The sequence below is a fragment of the Parasteatoda tepidariorum genome, chromosome 7 (assembly GCF_982258835.1).
Source record: "Parasteatoda tepidariorum strain Cologne lab strain chromosome 7, Ptep-v5.0, whole genome shotgun sequence".
NCBI classification, from domain to species: domain Eukaryota; kingdom Metazoa; phylum Arthropoda; class Arachnida; order Araneae; family Theridiidae; genus Parasteatoda; species Parasteatoda tepidariorum.
The window spans coordinates 55,086,268-55,108,509 of record NC_141761.1 but is presented as its reverse complement, the minus strand read 5'-3'; the positions used below and the strand labels follow the sequence as shown (position 1 = coordinate 55,108,509).

The 22,242-nt window shown below is 30.3% G+C and overlaps 1 protein-coding gene across 3 annotated transcripts in view; it reads left to right on the top strand.

Annotated features, from left to right (window-relative positions):
• Positions 1 to 21,678, top strand: part of LOC107451638 (uncharacterized) — a 150,812-nt gene extending 129,134 nt beyond the window's left edge. For all 3 annotated transcript variants that reach the window (XM_016067795.5, XM_043045712.3, XM_043045708.3), the window contains one exon: positions 16,653 to 21,678. In XM_016067795.5, the coding sequence (XP_015923281.2) occupies positions 16,746 to 21,524 (4,779 nt within the window). In that variant the 5' untranslated portion in view covers positions 16,653 to 16,745 and the 3' untranslated portion in view covers positions 21,525 to 21,678. The remainder of the gene's footprint in view (positions 1 to 16,652) is intronic.
• Positions 21,679 to 22,242: the final 564 nt, after the last annotated feature.

Below are 22,242 nucleotides of genomic sequence, written 5' to 3'. Positions count from 1 at the left end.
ATACGTAAGCGGTTTAAAAACACTTCAAGTTTATTAAATATCCGATAAAGATTTTTAAAGTGCATGGAAACTGAAACGTTGTTTAAATTTTTGTTTGCCTTTTCAAAAGCATGCAAATTCAAATAAGGAATTTAAAAGTCTTTTCTTTTTTAAATTTTTCCGAAAGCTTACAAATTTAAAACTCTTCGAGTTCTGCTAAATTTATTTTAAAATAAAATAACATATATGCTTGAACAGGATGTTTACTTGGAATTTTGAAACATATATACTTTGCTTTAAAATAAATCATTTTAATAACATTTCATTCACCATTGTTAAAACTGATTTTTCGCAATACTTTGAAATAATATTTAACTTTGAGTAATTTTTAGTTTTTTTTGATAGGATTATTTTCACTGAAGGTTATTTTTAGTGTTTTTTATTTGAATTAAATAGTTATATATTTCGGGTTATAGGTTTTAATTCAAATTATTTCGGATTTGTACGAAGTAACATAAAAGTTTTGATTAATAAAATTATAATTTGAAAGCTAATTTGTCTTTACTTTAAAGTGAATTTGATTTATAATTATATAATGATTAAAATCGCTCTGATATACATTTGTATACCATAAAAAATTATATATCTACCTCTATAAATGCGCAATAAAATTTTTTTGTATATCGTAACACCAAAAATCGTGGCATTTAGTTAACACCTAAGTGGTGTAGTGATACAGCTTAGATATATCTTAGCTCTTGGTGCTTCATAACACCTGGTTAATTGAAACACCAGGAATGTTCTTTTAGTAGCCTAGTCTCAAAGTAGCTACCACCATTTTTTTTACTCAATTCAATAACTCCAAAATTTATAATGAAAGTAAAATATAACACACATAAGAGTCAAGTAGAGTTATTTTTAAAGTACAATTTGAAGTAAGAAGAGTTAGTTTAGAAAATACACGCATTAAATAATTCTTAAAATTAAATTAGTTTGTAAATCTAACATAATAAGTGAGAATATTAGACGAATTCGAACTATACTTTACAAAGCAAAAGCGGATAGAAATTATATACATACAAAACCATGTAATGCAGTTCACAGAGATTTAAAAATTAAAAAATGATTATCCTTATTACACTACTTAAAACATGCATACATTTGTAGATGCATAGCAGTGTAGACGACAATAACAAACTCACTCCAACTTGTGCAACAGACGTTGATTGCAAGCAATTTCTGAAAGTATAAAAAGAGCGCCAACATTAGTGTTTTCGAAAACGAAAATAATAAACACGTATGATGAGAATGCGCGTAAGCTTTTCCTATTTTAAGAGTATAGATTTAAATTACACTCTTTAAATTGGGTATGTATGAAAGCTCAATTTGGTGTTAATTCGAAATAAAATATTCCTTCACACAATTTTGTTGGGTTGCTCAACACTTTTATTTGGAGAGATATTACACCACAGTCAGTCTTTAAGTTTTATATTTTGTGCATTGATTTACTTTCGATTTTAAAACTTTAAACCATATTTGTTTTATATTAACGAATAGATGATTCTCGTTCGTAATAACAATAAAAACGTAAACTTTTTTCTGAATTGATTATTTTTATAAATATGCACATAATAATAAAGCAACTATTATGCCTGTGCATTACCGTGCAAATTAATCACACATAATAGATAATTGTTAAAATATAAATAATCTGTCGATATTTAAATACACTTCACTCATGAATAGATGCATGTTAACGTTGTTTGAGTTCGTGTTATTATGCTTTTGTTAATGCTTTAAAATAGACTAAAAATTCTTTTTGTTCAATTTAAATGCTGTGTTAGTACAGCTTTGGAGGCGTTAGGAAGTTTAAGAGTCTTTTAAATTTCGCTAATCTATAAAATAGTGTTAGAAATTTGTCACATTACAGCTTCTATAAATATTTATTAATTTTAGTTTTGTAACATACTTTCTAAAGAAGATTATTTCAATAAGTTTTTAAAACAAAATCAATTTACTTTAAAACGGTTATATTTAAAACGAGGGTTCTAATGAATCATTATTATCATTATGAATCATTATTAAAGCATGTAACAGTTAGAGTAAAGTTATCCAATTTTAAGCTAATGAATGATTATTAGCTTGAAATGGAATAATTTTATCGAATTGGATGATTTTTTTTTCTTTTTTGGATTTTTCACTAATAAATGATTATTTTTGGAAAGCAGTATCTAATTTATTTTAGACATATTACAGTGTGAGTAAAATTTTCCGATTTTATGTTAATGAATGATTATTGTTGAAAAGCAGTGTCTACTTCGTTTAAAAAAAATGTCAGTGACAGTAAAATTATCCGATTTTGTGTTAATGAATGACTATTTTTAGGAATCTGTATCTAATTCATTTAAAGCATATGACAGCGAGAATAAATTACGCGATTTCAAATGAATTAATGATTATTTTTGGAAAGCAGTATCTAATTTAAGAATGGATTTGTTTCTTGCTGCCTACTATTAAATCATCTGTAAAATATTTTTCTTGTTTGATAATTATGTATTAAAAACAGCTGAATAGTTTACAAGCAGTAATATTTCCTTAACTCTGATGTCAGAAATTTTTGGAGTGCGTTGAACCTCAATTTCGTCCAAATGCGCTGTATTCTTAACATATCGTCAGGTTGAACCATATTATAGACAGTTTTTATCTCGTTAATTTACGTAAATCGTAATGCTAACCTTACTATTTACACGATACTGTGGTTGGTAAAGAGATATTAGCTTATATGCTGTAAAGCTCAAATAACGTTAGATTTTGAAGAAACTGTATTACTTTGTAAAATCTCTCAAATCAAGCTATCTTAAACTTAATTACACGATTATATGGTTAAATTTGAACGCAAGCCTGTTTAAGTTTTAACACTTCGTTAAGGTTACAGATAGTTCATACGATTTTATGGTTCAAGCTATTTCAATCTGCTTAATGTTAAATCAATTTTTCTGAGAGTGTTTTAACTATCATTAATTATCTTTCGAACTTTTTCTCCAGAACATTGACAGTATTGCTCTGCAGTCTCTGAAAAATAAGCTCAACGTTAACATAACCATAATGTCTTTAAGTTGATCTGTAATATCGTGCAAATGTCTTGTAAATATAATGAAGCTTTGAATTAAATTGTGTTTTAATTTAAACATAGTTTTGAAGTTTACGAACCAATAAATTGGCTCATCTTATGACCTATCGTGGTTACTGTTAACTGTGGGTTAACTTGTCACCGGTGTTGCGGACTTGAAACTTCTTTCGCTTCAACGAAATCAAAATTTTGAACGGTGCATGAGACAACAGTCTTGTGCAATTTTGTAAACAATAAAATGTAATTGATTCGTAATATCATACGCTTGATGATACATTAAATTTGCTTACAGTTCCTTGTTTTGATCTTTCTATTATTACACTTAGATAACTGTTGTAATTTGATTTGTTTGACTAACTTCAAAAATCACAATCAGTTCTGTTTAAATCTTCCATAGGCTTATATTTAAGCTAATTTGCTAGGACGTTGCGTTTCTCTTTGATTAACATTTTAAACTCCTTAAAAAATTGTTTAATAATTTTATTTGGAATTGAGAATAATGTTATTTATTCAATTAAAGAATTCCTTGATAAAATTTAATTTTCAAGTTTTTTGCTTAAAGTTTTTTCTGTTTCTATTATTTTATACAAATGGCCATTTTGTAAAATAAGGAAGATATTGTTAAATAGCCTAAATAAATTATATTATAGCCTAATATAATTATATATATATATATATATATGTTTTGTTTGTGAAAATATCCTTGAAACATTGTTATTATGCATATGACAAAATTTTGTTCGAAATGTAAACGTTTTGAAGTTATTTTTCTATTTTCGTCAGAAGTTTTCAAAGTTTATTCATCTTTGCAGCTGGAAAAATAATTTCAGAACGTGTTTCTTGGAAGAATACACTGTGTTAAATGTATTCTGTTATTTGTTTATTTATTTATTTTTAAACTATAAAATTTCGTTATTTTTTTGTTATTATTGTTTTCGCTTGTTGTATATATAAAACGTTCTCTGATTTCGACTGCAACTAACCTTCCGTATTTTCATAGAATCAAAGATTTTTTTGTATTTTTTTCCCTTTTTTTTTATCTGATAAGATTTGTTAATCTTGAGGAAATACGATGGTTTTCCTTCTTAAAGTCTTCAAAAATTATACATTACAGAAAGCATCGAATCACGATTTTTTCTTATTTTTTTTACCTTTTAGTATTTGATAAATGGCTATTGTTTTCAAAGCACCAGCTCATTCACATTTTAATACAAAATGTGTTAAAATTAGTTTACTGGTTGCAATAAATTTTGTAAATATCATTACAAAACATGTAATTATAGGAAAATAACTAATATATCTAGCATGGCGATAAATTTCTTATATGTATTATTATTTTTTATGTGTATGCGCAATCAAGTATTTTTAATTAATTATTATACATTAATATTGCTTAAATATTATGCACGCGGCAAAAAACAAAAACAAAAAAAAAACCTCTCATTTCGGTAATAAAATATATATATACGGTATTCAAGCGATTCATTTGGTAATTTTTCCACACGCAAGGCGACAGTTAACCGGAAATTCTAGTTTTCAAAGATATGGTTCTAATTACTAAACATTTAGTAAAAATACAAAACTGAAAAGTGCATAGGTCTGCTTGCAAGATCATTTGCCATAACTATTTGCAGTTGGTAGAGCAAAACAATGTAATTGAAACATTTAATGCTTATGAAAAAGCTGTTAAGGACATGAACTTAACAATCAATGAAACAGAAACGAATATCTGAAAAAAAGGGGCAACACTTAAATTTTTTGCCGTAAATTATAACAGGTTTAATAGAGTTACAGAATTTGAATACATTGAAACATTAATTAACGAAAATGACACAGGAGCAGAAATCGGTAACCACATTGTGATGGCACACAAACGTTTTTTGGGGCTAAAAAAATACTGACATCAAAACTACGTAAACGAGCAACAAAGAACAATTTTTAAAAAAAACCTAATCTGATCACCTGTCCTTTATGGCTGCGAGTATTGAACCATTCCTAAGGCAACAGAGGATAAACTGCTGATTTTTGAAGGAAAATTTATATCCCTGTGAATGAAAATAACATATGGCTTGACAACGGTGAACTCTTCAACAATTTTAGCGCCCAACTTCGTCCATATTATTAAAGCACATCGTATTAAATGTCTTGCAAAGATTAGAAGACCCCAGTTCTGCTAGGAAGCTGCCTTTTGGCAAACCCTCTGGCACCAGGAGAAAAGGTCTCCCCACCATCGGGTGACTGGGCAACGTAGAAAAATATCTTGGCATGTTGGGTGTCAGGAATTGGAGAACAGTAGCCTTGGATAGACAGCGATGGCTGAAGCTGACGGGGAATGCCTTGGCCTGCTCCAGGCTGTAGTTCCGGAAAGGGAGATTTGTAGTCACAACAAAAAATAAATATAAAACATATTTTTTAGACCTTTTTTATATGTGACCAATTTTTTAAGAACATTACTTAAATTTCAACTTGGTCCGCCATTTTGAATACTGTTCGATGGTACTAAAAACTGCAACTAAATTGTTTCCACCTCTGAATATTTTATTTGATAAACTTAATGTTACTTTTTTATTTTAAAGAGTTAAATTTTTAATCAAAACTAAGAACGTTTTCGTGAAATATATATTCTATTTTAATTACACTGCCAAATAGGATTTTTCAAAATCGAGTTAAAATGTAACAGAACAGCTCCGAAACAAATTATAGGCGAATTTGAAAACCTCCATGTATTCAAAATTACTCCAAGATACACTCGTTTTTGAGCATATGGAGGGCGAAGTTTTTGGGAAAGATGTTCGTTGAATGCCGACAGGGTTTAAACCACGACTTTCCGGGATCGTAAGTATAATGCTCTAACCACACAGTCCAAGATGAGTTAGGAAACTTTTTATAGCTGCCGCCTCAATTATACATCATGATATACATTCCATTCTCTTAAAAGTTTTGTCGATCTCCTGGTTAAGTTATAAGGACCATACTTTCCAAATTACAATCTTTTGTACTATTGAAATTAAAAATTAGAAAGTCATGACGTGTCACCCTCACAGATTTCTCCCTCTACATGCATTTTGCTCAAAAAAGAGAATAGACTGTTACAATTTTGAACGCAGGGCATTTTCAAATTCGACCATTACTTTTTTCGGAGCTATTTTGACAAATTTTGGTTCAATTTTGAGCAACTATTTTTTTACAATGTTAAAGTTAACGTTTTTTATTAATTTAATTTTTTTTTCTGAAGAACAATTATTGCTTTAGTGTTAATTCGACAATTATAACTTATGTTCATTTTAAGTACTTAATTTATTTAAAACTACCATAAAAATTCTGCTATATTAGGCATAATTAGCTTTTATATTTATACCATCAAAATTTTTCATCAAAATCTTTTCATCCGAGTTTACAAATTGAGCTAGTAAAAATTTATAATTTTTTGAATAACATTTTTCATTAATTATTATTTGTTGGTTAAGAATAATTTTTAATACTTTATATACTTCGTAATTAAATATAGTTAAATGAATATATTGTAGAATTTTATAATGTAATAAATAGAAATTTATTGTATTTTTTTTTTTTTTGAGTAGTTTTAAAGATGAAAAAAAAAAACAATAAATTTCTATTTATTACAATACCATAGTCTCACCGAAAAAAAAACATGTAAAAATAAGAATAAGTTGATTTTTAAGTAAAATGCAATCTAGATTAATATTAAACGTAAAGAAAACCTGGTTAGATTGAAAACTTACGAATAATTTTTAGAGAAAAGAAAAAAGTCGATTCGTAAATGATAATAACATATAAACATGCAACATAAACTTATAAGATCTAAAAGAACTTGAATATTAATAAATTGTAAACTCAAAATATTAATCTTAAAAAAAAAATCGGTTACTTTGAAATAGTGATTTGTTAATTAAAAAAAATATTCTATATTTAATACTTATTGGTTTTTAACTTCGCATGAAGCAAAAATTATTATAATTTTTGAAGTATCTTATTCATTTCTGAATATTTTTAAATTTCCACAAAGTATTTTATCTTTTTTAAGGAAAAAAGAAAGAAAAAAAAGTTTGTATGAAAAAGGATACATTTTTTTTGTTCATAATGTTTCATAATGTTTTTTTTAAAACATGCAATATATTGATGACTTTTTGTATCGGAATTATTAAAATTCATTCTTTTGGTAAATGTGATTATTTTAGCAGTTTAAGGACACGTTACTAACTGGGGACCGGGTATAATACTAGCGGACAAGTTTTTTTCTTTCTGTTGCAATGAGATTTTTTAACGGATCTTACGTCACCGATTTCAGATCTCTGCAATCGGTGTGTCTCTCCCAGTCTGTAAAAAAATGTTCCAAGTCTGCAAAAGTTACAAAAAATGATTATATGCCCCATAGACAGAAAGTTCGTAAACATGATTTTCAAGCAATGTAGTTTTTATAATTTTTCTAGTGCTATAAAAAAGCTTTTAAATTTGAGAAAAAATTATAAACTTTTCTTTTTAAGCCACAGAACTCTTCTTTTTTTTTTTAATAAAAAAAGCTTTTTTTTTTTAATTTTTAGATAAATATTTTTCTTTTTTTTATACAAAAAAAATTCTTCAATGAACTCTAGGAATTAATAATATTTTGTAGCTTCTTACATTTCATGTAAGTTTGCAATATTATAAGACTTTAAAATTTCGTCGAAGCTTTTCGGGAGCTTCAATTTCTTAATAACTTAGGTAGGAAATGAAACATTTTTAAATCTATATTGTTTTTAAGGGTACAAATAATACTTTTCGGCGTAAAAAGATAAGTTTCTCCTAGGATTTCAAAAAAAAAAAAAAAAAAAATCAAAGGCATGTTTTTTCGTTTTCTAATTAATTTGGGAAATATTTTTAATTGGTTCTAAAAGAAAAGATTTTTAAAGATCTGAAATAGGAAAGCTTGATGTTTATTCTGCTTGAATTAAAAAGTGTTTTCAATGTTTACATAAACTAATTGTAGACATTTGAAATAGGACGTCGTATAAATGTCATATTTTGCTAATCTCAATTGAGTTATCTAAAATAACAGCCATTTTTATATGGAATATACCATCCGAGTTACACGAACCATTTCATCAATTGTAAAAATTAATAGAATAGTAAAATCTGAGAATCACGCATACCCGATTTCAATTAAGATACATTTCTTTTTTGTATTTCTAAATTACTTTTTGGTAGCATTTTTTTATATTAATAATAAAACTCTAGGACATGCATACTTTGCGAAACGATATCTATTTTAATGCAGCTGTCCTGAAGTCAAATATGGTGCAAAATCTCTGCTGTCGTTCAGTTTTCCTTTATTTAATTTCATGATGATATGACATTAAAACTCTGAACATGAACCATACAGAAAAAAAGAGGCTTTAATACGCTTCTTAGAAAGACTTTTGTTCTCAGAAATGTAACATAATTATTAATTTATATTAACGGTTTAATGTGTCAAAATTTGTAACTTTTGGTCATAATGTTTGTATCGAACTTGTACATCTACGTTATTTTAAAGAAATGTCAGTCATCTCTGAAACGTCAATGAAAGATACTTTTAAATGTTGCAAGAAGCACAATTGCTATATTCTAGAAAAACAGTTCTTGGTTATTTTTGATAATATATTGTTCGTGTTATATTTTATTTTTTGTATGTTTCTGGAAATATTTGTTCCATGTGGAATCATTAGAAATAAACATGCTTTTTTTAAAATTATTGTTTATTGCTGCAAAATAAAGTAAACAATTAGGCACCGATGCATATATATATATAATATATATTATTTAGTGAATTCACACTGGTTTCATAGTATACGTATTTTCACCATTTGAAATTTTTAGTCCTTTCCATCATTCCAAAAATATTTCATGTTCCGATTTTAAAAGTTTAATTACTTTAAATATTTTTAACTGAATATTTATGTTTGATTTAATTCAATAATCAAAAAACGAAAAGTTTTTGTGTTGAAAAATTTAAAGATGCAAATAAAATTGAGTTTAATTGTAGCTAAATAATAACATAAAAAAATGCTGAGGTTTGACGTTTTCATGTAAACTGGTAAGCAGGGAAGTACTCACTTTTTATATGTATTTTTAATACAATTGGATATTTAATTTTACTAAAATACTTCTTAATCGTATTGTTATTTTTAATCGAACTTTTTGTTTTAAATAAACAAAACAAAAAAAACAGTTTAAACTAAAAACATTTGATTCTAAGCAAATAAAAGTTTTAAAAAAACAAACTTTTTTTACCCTGTTTAAATGAAGTCAAGATTTAAATAATGAGGCATCTGTAAATTAAAGGTACCGAATTTTTGTGTTTGTAGAAGAAAAAAAAACAGTCTTTATATCTAAAGGTCTCTCGAACAACTGAAAAAAAAGTTACCAATGCTAGTTTTCTAAATGATATTTTTAAAGATTATAATTAAAAAATAGTTTCTTCAACTTGTGATAGATTCTGATCTTTTGATTCAGAGTTACAAATAAATCCTTAGCTAAATCTGCTCCTTTATTATTTTTTTTTTCTTTTTGCGCAACATAACATGAGATAAAACTATATGTACAAACTTACCAGAAAGCTAAATGTAAAACCTAGTATGAAACTGATTAAAGAGAGAAGGTTTTGAATTTCCTTAATCTTGTACTAATATGCAAATATTCCATTATTATTATTATTTTGTTTAGATTGAATGAGATTTTACCATTTTTCGAATTAATAGGGAGCTTTTGCGTTACGTTACGTTAACGGTAACTATAACCTTATTTTCCGCTCCTTAGAGATGCTGCGCATGCTCAGAAATAGTCATTTTATCTCACCAATAGCGTAGGAACTTTTATTTTAATGTTAATTTCATTAGTAACGTAATAATATTGCATTAATTTTCTTCGACCTATCAGATTAATTTTGTGAAAGTTGCTCTATGATATTTCATAACAATGTTTTTGTTTTCAATTACGAACGAATTACGAATATTACTATTACGAATTTTTTTATTATAAAGAAACAAATGGTCTGGTGAGTTTCATTTTTTAACCTGTTTCTTCGGTTTAAACTGGAGATTTGACCATTTTCGTTGGGGTTAATAAGGTAAAACTTATTTGCTTATTTTTTCTGGATTAAAAAAAAAATAATTCAAATTTGGTTTTCTGTTTATTGATCAACTTTTTTGTGAGATCAACTTTTATGTGACTTCAGATTTTACCACGCTTACTTTGATACATCGTTTAATCTCTGGTTAAATTTTCATCACTCTAGACGATTTTCTAAATGTTATGAGATAATTTCAGAACGCAGTATAGTTGTGCTTGAATTCTTGAATTTTGTTATTATTATCAATATTACTAATGGAAATATTTTTTAAAAGTCGAAACTAAATTTCGAATCGTGGGCAGAGAGGTGGTGCAAACCAATGAAAAGTCAAACATTTTTATCGAAGAAGGTTACCCTACATATTGAAATTGCTAGATCTAAAAATTTGTGCTCAAATGATTCTTAAGAATGAAATGATTCTTCATGTAGAATTCTTTCAATTGCGAATTTTTCCGGATATTTTAGGCATGACTATCTTTTTTACCTTATACATTTATTTTCATGAAATTGGTGCGAAATAAATAAATACCATGCACCTTTGCAAGATTTCTTTTTTTACTACTCGTGTTGAAAACTGACGCACCTAAAACCGCGAGTGTTCAAATAAGATTTTGAATACTATAAAAAATTTAAGCATTCACAGGCTACTTAAAATGAACACCTGCCACTTATTAAATCTTAAGCAATGTGTTCAGCTTGCCGTGGCATTCATTTTTAAAGCGGAAAAAAAGCGTGATCCAGATTTGTTATGTTATTTTATTCGTATTTAAAGCTTTGAAATAAAATTTAAATTTTTTTTTTTTCAAAATCATTCTGTTAATTTCTATGAAAAATTTATAGATATTAGGATTTGAGAAATATTTCTTCGATAAAGATAGTAACTATTAAAACTGTAATTTTTATATACCTTTTAAAAGTGTTTTTTTTTTTTTTTTAAGTAATTTCGCCAAAAAAAAAAGATTCCATAATTTGAGAGTCTTAAACCACGAACAAAGTTTTATTTTAAATTATAAATAATGATAAATGATTCTTATTTTGTTCTAATTAACTTCTTATTTTGGAAAGTATTTGATGCTAATTTATCTCATTTACTTCATGATGCGTTCATTTAAAGATCTCGTTACTTTTAGGTACTAATTACAGAATATCAGATTCATCGATTACAAACTCACCACTTCTATACAAACAATAACGTTATATATATCTCAAGGATTATCTAAGCCTTAGAATGAACAAATGTCTTAAATTTGCAAAAATTATTAAATAATTTTAAAAATTACTGATATGGTGAAATAAACATCATTGAAATCAACTAAGTTTTTCTGAGTACAGACAATACATCGTAACAGCAATTTCTATTCTACAACAAGCGCTTTTCGTTTTCATAAAACTAAGCTTTTTTTCACCGCCATTTTTGCTAACAGTCATGAATGACTTTTATGAATTCACAACATACATGAAAATAGCTTTACTAAAAAAGTGGTATTTCGTTATAGTGACGATATATCATTCGAAAAAAAGCCTTACATTTGTCGTAGTTTTATCCAATTCTGATTTTACTGTTACTAAAATCGTGATTCAAGCCGCTCCTACACTCGCGGTTGCGAATTAGGTTTCCTGTGTCTATTTTAAAAGTAAAAAAAATATTGTTCGTTGCCGTAGGTGTTTTTCTTTTACATATTTTTTTTATTTTCGAATTTCTAAAATAAAAAGAGATTATAATCAAATGTCACATAATTTCTTTGTTGGTGTGAATTTTTTAAACGTGATATTTATAATTTTAAATATTAATAATAAGGATTCTCCTCTAATGTGATGTTTTTATGGTCTTTGTTTACCCATGGCTTTCGATAAAATATTATTTAGTTACTGGAAATATAAACCGGGAAAATCAAATTGTTTTGAAAATTTAATCACACAAGGCTTAAATTATTTATATATATATATATATATATATATATATATATATATATATATATATATATATATATATATATATATATATATATATATATATATATATATATATATATATTTATTTTTTATTTTTTTGCTGTTTCAACACCTCAAAAAATTTTAAACCAAAAAGGCTATATTCTATCATAGTAGCATTTTTCACAATAAAAGTACATTGTCATGTCAAAGTTTATTAAAAGCATTTAGAGATCTATTTTTTTTGATGAAACTAAAATATTATAAGTTAGCATTAGTGTTGTATAAAGAATAAGATATTGAAAAAAAATTACGGCCTCTGCATATTAATTGTAACTGCTATTAAATTCTATACACTTTTGTTAGAGAAATCTTATTATTTTGTAAAAGAGTCCAGAATCTCGTTTATGTTTGCTTGTATTTTTGCATATTTTGAATTTGAATTGCCTCGAAAGGCAATCAAATATTTGTCTACAAATCCTATCAAGATTCCATTATATATATATATATATATATATATATATATATATATATATATATATATATATATATATATATATATATATATATATATATATATATATATTAGTATTCTGGAAATATATAATTATATAAATAAGCATATAAATAATTCGTATTGCCCGATGTGTATGCTTTTTGATCAATCATGAAATTGTTCATTGTTGTTGACAATAGAAAATCTGTAATACAGCTCAATTTATAGTACCACACGGAAGAATTAAATGTAGGTCTTGCAGAAACGAATTGGCTGAACTTTAAAGCTGTTAAGCATCTTAAATACTTAAAAATTATTCAACAGTTTTCTTAAGGAATTGCATATTTAGTAAGATTATTGTACCTGGATAAAAATTGATGAATATATTTTTATGAACCCAAATAATCCTCTGGAGAAATATTTTTTCTTCAAGTCAGAGAAAATTGAAACCGGAAAGCTTTTTATTCAAAATAAAAATCGTTTTTCTTCAGATTATTTTTACAATTAGCTTGGAATTTCCTGATAAGTTGGTCAAAATTCAACTTCAATTTAAATCTGTTATAATAATTGCAACAATATTATATTATTAGCTAACAAGCGTTATTTTATGGAATGAAACAGCCTTTAAAGAAACAGAGTTAGGCGAAGCTTGTTTTTAAATATTTGCATTTTGTTCAAACAGTTCTAAATTAAGTTCTTTCGCCTTTCAATTTTTGAAAACCGTGAAACGCTATTTCAAGAAAAGATGGTAAATTATTTTTGTATTATATTAAAAGACACCATTTTTTTAATCATAGCAGACAGTTTTAAATAATTTTTCTACTTCATTTTTAAACGAAAGTTACTATTTAAATTTGTAGAAGCTTTCATGGCTAGTTTAAGAAAGGCTTAAAAATTAATTTTCGACTTTGAAGGACTTGAATCATTCCTTAAAAGAATTTTGTGGAGGTAGGTCATTGCTCAGGAGAGTTTTTTGTGTGAAAAATTCTACGATTTTCATGCGTTAAGAGATTTCTGTGTATTTTACTGGAAATTATAGAAAATTGCAAAGTGACTAGATGGAAGCAGGAACAGTTTGGGGGAAAAAATGTCACCTTTTCAAAAACAAAAACAAAATGCTTTAAAAAAAAAGCTTCAACAGAAAAAAAAAACTTATCCCTAAATGAATTCAAATAAAAATTGTTTTAAAAGAAAGATTGTAATATCGAACATTTTCATGGATTATGTTTATAGATATATTCACGAACTGTCTAATCAATGGTTCACAGAAAAAAAGTATGGTGAAAACTACTAGAATATTATATAACCCGTTTACCGTATTTCTAGCTCTATGGGAACACAAAAAAGCTGGGTAATTTTTACGAAATCGTATTGGTAATGATTTCATGAAAATTAACAGTAAAATATAATTTTATAATATGTGATAAACTTTGGTAGATTTGGTAAAATTTGATAGTTTCATCATGATAACTTAGAACATGCCATACAAAATTTTTATTCTGTTGAATTTAGTTTTCAGTTTTATATATTTCACTAAATGTTTAGTAATAAGTATTATACTTTTAAAAACTAAAAATTCCGATAAATCATTACCATATGAACTAAAAAATAATAAATGCCTTAAATATCGTATTTGATTTTATTAATCGGAATTAGGTGGTTTTTTTAAACCAGAATTGTCATTTCCCTACAGTACTATAATTTTTTTCTCCTCTGTGAATACATTATGTTCCTTTGATATCTTGTTTATGTTCTTTTCATACTTTTTTAAAAAAAAGTACATATCAAACACATTATTCTCTTTAACTCGCTTTTACACAATTTTGAAGAGTGAAAATGTAATGCAGTTATTTTGCGTTGTAATGTAAAATAAATTTTCAATAGAATTTTTTTCTAGAGTACTAAAATAATGAAACGTTTGTCTTTGTTCAACAGTAGAGTCTATCAAATATTAAAAAATATTGTGACACTTGAAGTATTAATTTTTATTTTGTTCTGAAAGTTAGCTTAGAATGCAGCAAAGAATTATTTTCATTATTTTGATTTTGTGTTAAAAATGCGATTTGGGCATGTTTCCAGTTATATTTCTCAAAATTAAAGATCAATAAAAACTTTTAGCGGTGGATTCGATTCCCCAAGCCAAATGTCTTTGGTATCGCCCTATGAGATTAACAAAATTTTTCTCTCCTAAATTTTGATAACCATTATAATTCATAAAATGAAACTTTTAAATCTCAAAAGATCAACACATTTCATCTTTATTATTGGGAAATAATGGAAAAGAAAGAGCTTAACTATTGTATCAGGAATCGCAGCACTATCACAGGGTATGAATTTAGAAGGGCTTCTTTTGCGCTTGTGTTTCTTATTAAATTTATTTCCCTAAATGTATGTATCATTAAGAAGATATTGTTAACAACTGTTATTTCCGAGATGATAATGTATGTAATTAAGGATTAAATTATGATTTTCAATCGAATAGTAGTGGTAGTATTAACTATCTAACTATTTATATATATATATATATATATATATATATATATATATATATATATATACATGTGTGTGTGTGTGTGTGTGTGTGTGTGTGTGTGTGTGTGTGTGTGTGTGTGTGTGTGTGTGTGTGTGTGTGTGTGTGTGTGTGTGTAACATGCGAGACTACAGCCTCTCTGTTAGTACGCCAGATGTCGCTCTCTTTAACGAAAAGCAACGAACTTTCTCGATGTAAATGAAGAGTTAGTCAGTTGATGTAGTTTCTAAGTGAAACGGGTTGTTTTTAGGTAAAACTTGAAACCTGTGTGGTTCGAACCTAAGTGGTTAGAGTCTATGTGACTCATGTTATTATTGAGGAATAAATATTATTGTTATTGATCATATGGTTGATTGAATTAGTTGATGATGACCAACATCATCGCATTATGGAGTAGTTTGAAGTAACTCGGCATATATACCTGACATAGTACTTCAAACAATATATTATATATACAGTCAAACCCCACTATAGTGAACACCTCTAAGGGACCGAAATTTCGGTTCACTATAACCGGGAGTTCTCTATATCCATAATGCAAACAATTTTAACTAATTTTTCCGAACTGCTCCCTTTTATTACACATTATTAAAATAATTGACCATTAAAAAGAAATACAAAAATAATTAAAAATCGATGTGTAGTAACGAAAAATGGGTTAACTTTTATTTCTATTACTCTTCGACTTGCGTACAAAAAATTTAGGGATGAGAAACTGAGACAGACGAAGCAAGCAAGAGAAAATGCTTATGGCTACATTCTTTTCAATAGATGGTTTTAAAAATCGGTATCTGTATTTTATGTAGAAATTTCAAAGTTACCAAAAAATGAAGAAGAAAAATCAGTCGAAGACACAAAAAAGTTCATAATTTCCAATTTTCTCTCCTCTTTTGGTTCACTATATCCACAAAAAATAATGTTATATGTGTATAGTAAGACACGGGAGCGAACATTTCGTTCACTATATCCGAGAATTCACTATAAACCATGTTCACTATAGCGGGGTTCACTATATATATAAATTCATCTTTAATGAATCATTGCAGTTGGTCTTATAATAAACAATAAAAATTTCGGTTTATCAGTCGAACATTACATATAACATAATACCCGAGAATAATGGTTTTATTTTATTTTTGTTCTTTAAAATTTTACTTTTTATCTTATAATAAACCATTTCAGGTTTTCTGTTTATCTTTTAATGAACGGGAAAAAAATTCTTGTCTTATCCATTGAATAGTAGGTGGAGAAAAATCTTTTCAATGTTTTCTGGTATCTTTTTTAATTTATCTATTTATTTCATAATACGCTGTAGTAGTTTGTGTAATAATGAACACTTAAAATTTTAGTCAATCGGTAATATAATGAGCAGGACTTGTATAAAATAACAGTTTTAAATTTTTCTGTTGTCTATTTCATTTTGTCTTTTTATTTTCAAATCATATTGATATTCGTTTTTTTTTTCTTTTCATTTCAGGTTTAAAAATGCACTTCCTTGTTACAAGGACAATGGATGATGCGTACTTGAACTCATAGAAAAAGACGCTATTCACAGAAAAAAAACGCAAAAATGCAACAAGGCTGTTGTGATATGTATGGATTGAGTATGGAGAAGTCGATGGTTATGAGAATGAGTTCCGACCTGATGGAGCCCATTGAGCTTATACACCATGGCTTGTCAAATGAGCGAGCATCTCCCCTCGAGAGCCAGACGTGCTCTGGGGATGAAGATGGTAATAGTAGTGAAAATCAAAACAGAAGCCCTCCTACAAGTTGCGAAAATAGCATAATGGAAGAGTCCAAAACGAAAAAGCGACGCAAGCAAAGCAACCCTTTAAGATATCAGACAACACCGGCGATGCCTTTACTGGAGAGCGAGGATTGCAATACTGTTGAAGAGGAACACAGCGACGAGGCACTCGATTTGCAAACAAGACCCGATGCAAGGCATAGCGAAATCCAAGCTTGTTTATTCCGTTGCCACCATTGCAGCAGTGAGTTTGACAATGAAAACAAGTTACGGGTTCATTTGGAGGAAGAGCATGTTCAGAAAGTCTTGGAAAGACAACTCCAGCAGCAATCCTACAACAAAGCTACCTCAAACAATAACAAAGAAGTAAATAGTAGCGATGCAGCCAAAGAAAATAACTCTCATAAACTAAATGATATTGGATTTCAGCAACTTGTCCCGATTGACCAAACAAGAAACAGTCCTCCAGAAAATTTAATGCAAGAAAACAGAGACTTTAAAAACCCACATTTTCCTTTTCCTCCAATGCCTCCTTTCATTCCATTTTCTCGAAGTGATGATTCGAAACCGGGTAACTTACCTGTTCCACTTTCGATGTTTCCAAATCCAATGGCACCATTCCTATTTCCCGTCATTCCACAAGGACAAACACCTCCAGTATCTAATGGCAATACACATTCCGGACAGAGTGTTAGAATTTTTAATTTAGAAGCCTATTGTGAGCTTTGCAATAAAGAGTTTTGCAACAAATATTTTTTAAAGACTCATAAGGCAAACAAACATGGTATCTATTCTGTTGAATCTATTGTAAGCTCTCCTTATGGAACTCCTTATATGTCTCCCAGTTTAAACAGCCCCATTCCCTTACCCCACTTGCTTCAAACTCAAAATCCAGAACCAATGCAACCACGAACTGGAATGATGAACATAGAATCTTACTGCGAAATCTGCCAGAAGGAATTCTGCAATAAATATTTTCTGAAGAAGCATAGACAAAAAATTCATGGTATTATTGAACCAGGTCAGAGCATTTCTCCCAGTTCGACACCTTCGCACGAAAATAAGAGTAATTCTCCTGTTATGACAACAAGCGCTCTCTCTTTATCAGCTGTAACGAATTTCCCAGAGAAACTTTCAGATGAAAATAGAGAGAACTCAATTTCAAAGATGGAATTTCCTTCGCTTTTTAGTTTGCAACAAAACCATAAGCCACCAACTCCTGTCACCACTTCTTCTGCAGGAATCATATCTAATTCTTCTTCTTCCAATCCGTGTCCTCCAGTTACTTCTGGTAGTATGCCTGTGAGTCTTCACTCGCCTATCCACCACGGATCGTCGGGTGAGAATTCAGTATCTCATGTATTTACTCCAGAGAAACTAAGAGAAATGGGAGTTATCAATGCTGATGCATTTTGTGAGATTTGTTGCAAGGAATTTTGCAACAAGTATTTTTTACGAACCCACAAATTGAATAAGCATGGAATTAACATGCCAGAAATCTCTCCAGGAAAAATACCTTCGGGTCCCTCTAGTCATAACCAAGGCAGCCTGTCAAATGAAAAAGGCGAACTGAATTTCGACGAGAGTCGCATTTCAGAAGAATTACTCCATGATCCTCAATCAAATCTGACATTTGAAGGGCTGACTGGAGAACTGTCATGTGATTTCTGCAACAGACCCTTCTCTAGTCTTTATTTGTTGAAAATGCACAAATTTTACACTCACAACATTCCGTACATAAAAGAGGAAAGCAAATCCAAACCTAATTCTCCCTCGGGTGAACACAACCAGGAAAATAAGGAAAATGAATTTGTTAGACCACACTTACCGATTCCTCTTCCTCCTAATTCATTAATGCCAGATAACATCCCAACATCTTTACAAGAAGATGCAGCTAGTCAAGACTTGCAAAAACTGCAAAGCATGATCAGAGAACTCAACGCTTCAGCTGGTTCTGAGAGTAGCAAAATTTTGTGCAATTTATGCAAATTGGAATTTGATAATAAATATTTCCTTCGTGCGCACATGATGAATGAACATGGTGTTCTTCCCAACGAAGATGGTCATGTATCGGGACACAATAATTCGGATTTTAACCTTCAAACAAAATTATCTGAGGCAACCTCTGACTTCCAAAGATTAAGTTACCCTAATGCTTCATCTACTGTTGACTCTGAGGCATACTGTGAAATTTGTCAGAAAGAATTTTGCAGCAAATATTTTTTGAAAACGCATAAGCAGAACATTCATGGACTTCCAGTGGACATGAGTTCGGCTCCCAAAAAGTCTCTGGCAGATGAAGTGTGTCAAATAAAATCAATCGTTAATAACACTTTGTCCACATCTCTTATCCCTGTTCCTAGTAACTCTGCCACGCCAAATATCAGTAGTATAACTACAGCAGTAAGTTCTACGATTCAGCCAACGATTCCAAATTCGTTTTCCCCCATTAACTCCCATATTCCAGTTATTACTTCTACTAGTGTGGGAGTTCAGCAAAATCCAACCTCTAGTCCCTCAACTATTATTTCTTCTTCATCTTCTTTGCCATCCTCCATTGCTTTATCCACGGCTTTAACTTTATCTTCTTCAATACCTTCTTCAGCCGTAAGTTGCGCACTTACGCCTAGTTCAACACAACCCCTTACAATTCCACCCACGTCTATGATCCACGCATCCAGTGTGGGACATTTACCCAGCAACTTAACGGTTCCTAAAGTTTCGTCGATGCCTAATATCAACCATAGCTTAAATTTAAGTAATTCATGTACGACAACATCTTCAGCCAATATAACAAGTATCTCCCAAATGACAATTCATGCTGCTCACATTCCAAGTTTACATAATCCAAATAGTAACCCATTGTGTTCTCTTGAGAAACCACGTAACTTAACTGGACGTAACTATTGTAATATATGCAACAAGGAATTGTGTAACAAATACTTTATGAAAACACACATGCTTAAAATGCATGGAATTAACCTGGATAGTCAACCACACGAGGCAGCTCGAATCAGCACCATTGGAGGGGTTCAGTGCGACATTTGTCAAAAAGAGCTATGCAGCAAGTATTTCCTCAAAGTTCACAAACAAAATACCCATGGTATTTTTGAAGAGGGGTCACAGGGGAAAGACTTAAGAGACCATCCTTCCTTCCTTGAAAAAGAGCAACCACTACAAGGCTTAGATTTGAGCGATCCCAGTGGTCGATATTTCAGTCACTATCCAGAAATTTGTCCTGTTTGCAATTGCCGATTTAAGAGCATAAAATGGCTGAAAGCTCATATGATAAGTGACCACGGCAATATACTTAAAGAAAACTTTTCCCATAATACCCTTCCAAGTAGTCCTGAAAGTAACAATGGCTCTTTAGACAATAGCTGCTTATGTGTCCTCTGTGGTCAAGGGTTCCAAGACAAAGTCGCTCTTCACGTTCACCTGATCAAGGACCATCACTCGCCATCAGATGAGATAGGAGTTATTGCCAATAACTCAGGGATAAAAACGCCAACGGCAGACTCCTCCTCAACGATGATGGTCCCAGAACAGGCACGAGTCAACGGCACATCTTCGCCGGTGAACGCGACAACACCAAACGGCAACCATTCGAGACCACACCCGAAGCCTCATGGTGGTGGTGGCAGTCGAATCTACCACTGTTCCTTTTGCGTTTACTCCACTCGATGGCTGTCCAATCTTTACGCACATGAGAAAAGGCACACCGGAGTGAACACTGAAGGGGAGAAAAAATTCGTCTGTCGAGTCTGCCATAGGGCGTATCGATACAACCATTCGCTCCAACGTCACTTCTTGAGCCATCGAGCCGCTGGTCTTAATTTGAAAGACATGGCCCAGCCCCTGATCATGACTTCCCACTCATCTCATCATTTGTCTCCCTTAAACAGGCCTTGGAACTCTCATTTTCACAAAAAAGGAAGTGAGTTTAGCCTCCATAACAAAGGTGTTGGCGGAAACCTTGGCCAAACAGGCAACAAAATCAAACGATATCGCTGTAGCAAATGCAGTAAAAAATTCCGTAGCAGGGAGCTGTGCCTAGCTCACATCCACGCTGTCCACAGCGGAGGCAAGCGAACAGGCGGCTCGATGCTCCAGAAGAGCGTCAAGCCGTTTCGATGCCGTTTTTGTGGTTTCCAGACTAGAGTCTGGAACGTTTTGAGAATACATATCAACAGGCAACATCAAAATGACCTCTTTGATTCAACAGAAAAGCAGCAACAGCCACAATTTGATAGTCTCTCCAACGATGATAAACCAGCTTCCACTGAAATATCTTCGGTCACAGAACCACCGGTAGCTTCTTCCCCCTGTTCACCTTCTCCAAGAACAGGAATTCCAGATATTTTTCCTCCTGGAATGCCTCCTCCACCTCCAAATAGCCCCCATCTCCCAATGACTTTTGCCATGCCCCAAAATCCTCCAACTGCTGGTTCCTTCATTATGCAACCGTTTCTGCTTGCTCAGCCGGAATGTGACGGTGTCACCCGGAATGGTACATTTGTGCCATCGCTAGTCTACCTTCCTGTGTGCCAGAAAGTGTCCCAACCCATGACTGTTGCGTTCACGCTAACTCCAGCATGAAGGCGATGCTGGGAAAGATTCAAAAATAAGATACCGTTACAACTTTGCGATCGCTACTCATCGTAACTTAACTTCCTTGTAATATATTTTCTGTGAGAACGAAGTTTAGGTAGCGATGAGTGGTGCGAGCCATTCCAAAAGCCGAAAATCAAAATGTATTGAAAAAAGATATTAAGCCATGGTAGTTGCATTTACGTTTTATTCCTTGTTATTTTAATGAACTTATTATATAGATTTAAAAAAAATAATTACGCAAACAAATTACACCCCAAAATCAAAATGGTTGATAATTTATTGGACAATTTGTTTCACAATGTGTATATGTATTGTAAGTCATATCACTCAAGATTGATCTCCGGTATTATATAGCATGCAGATTTATTTACGAAAAAGTAAAACAAAATGTAGTACTAGACAAAGCCCTATGATATTCCACTCGGCCATTTGGAAAATCAGCTTGGTTGCTTGAAGAAAGAGACTTGCTCAAGTACAATATCCTCTGCTTGTGACTTTTTCCGAATATTCGTCGACTGATTCTGTCAAGCGGTCCTATAGCCCTTGGGGACTAGTAACTCTTTGGTGACTGTCCTTCTTCTTACTCAGGGTCTTTTTAAAAATATAATATAAAGAGAGAACAAAGTACAATGTTACCATAGAGCAAATGGATGATGTCCCCTATGCAACTCAGTCGACGAGTATACTGGTGTGCAATTTTCAG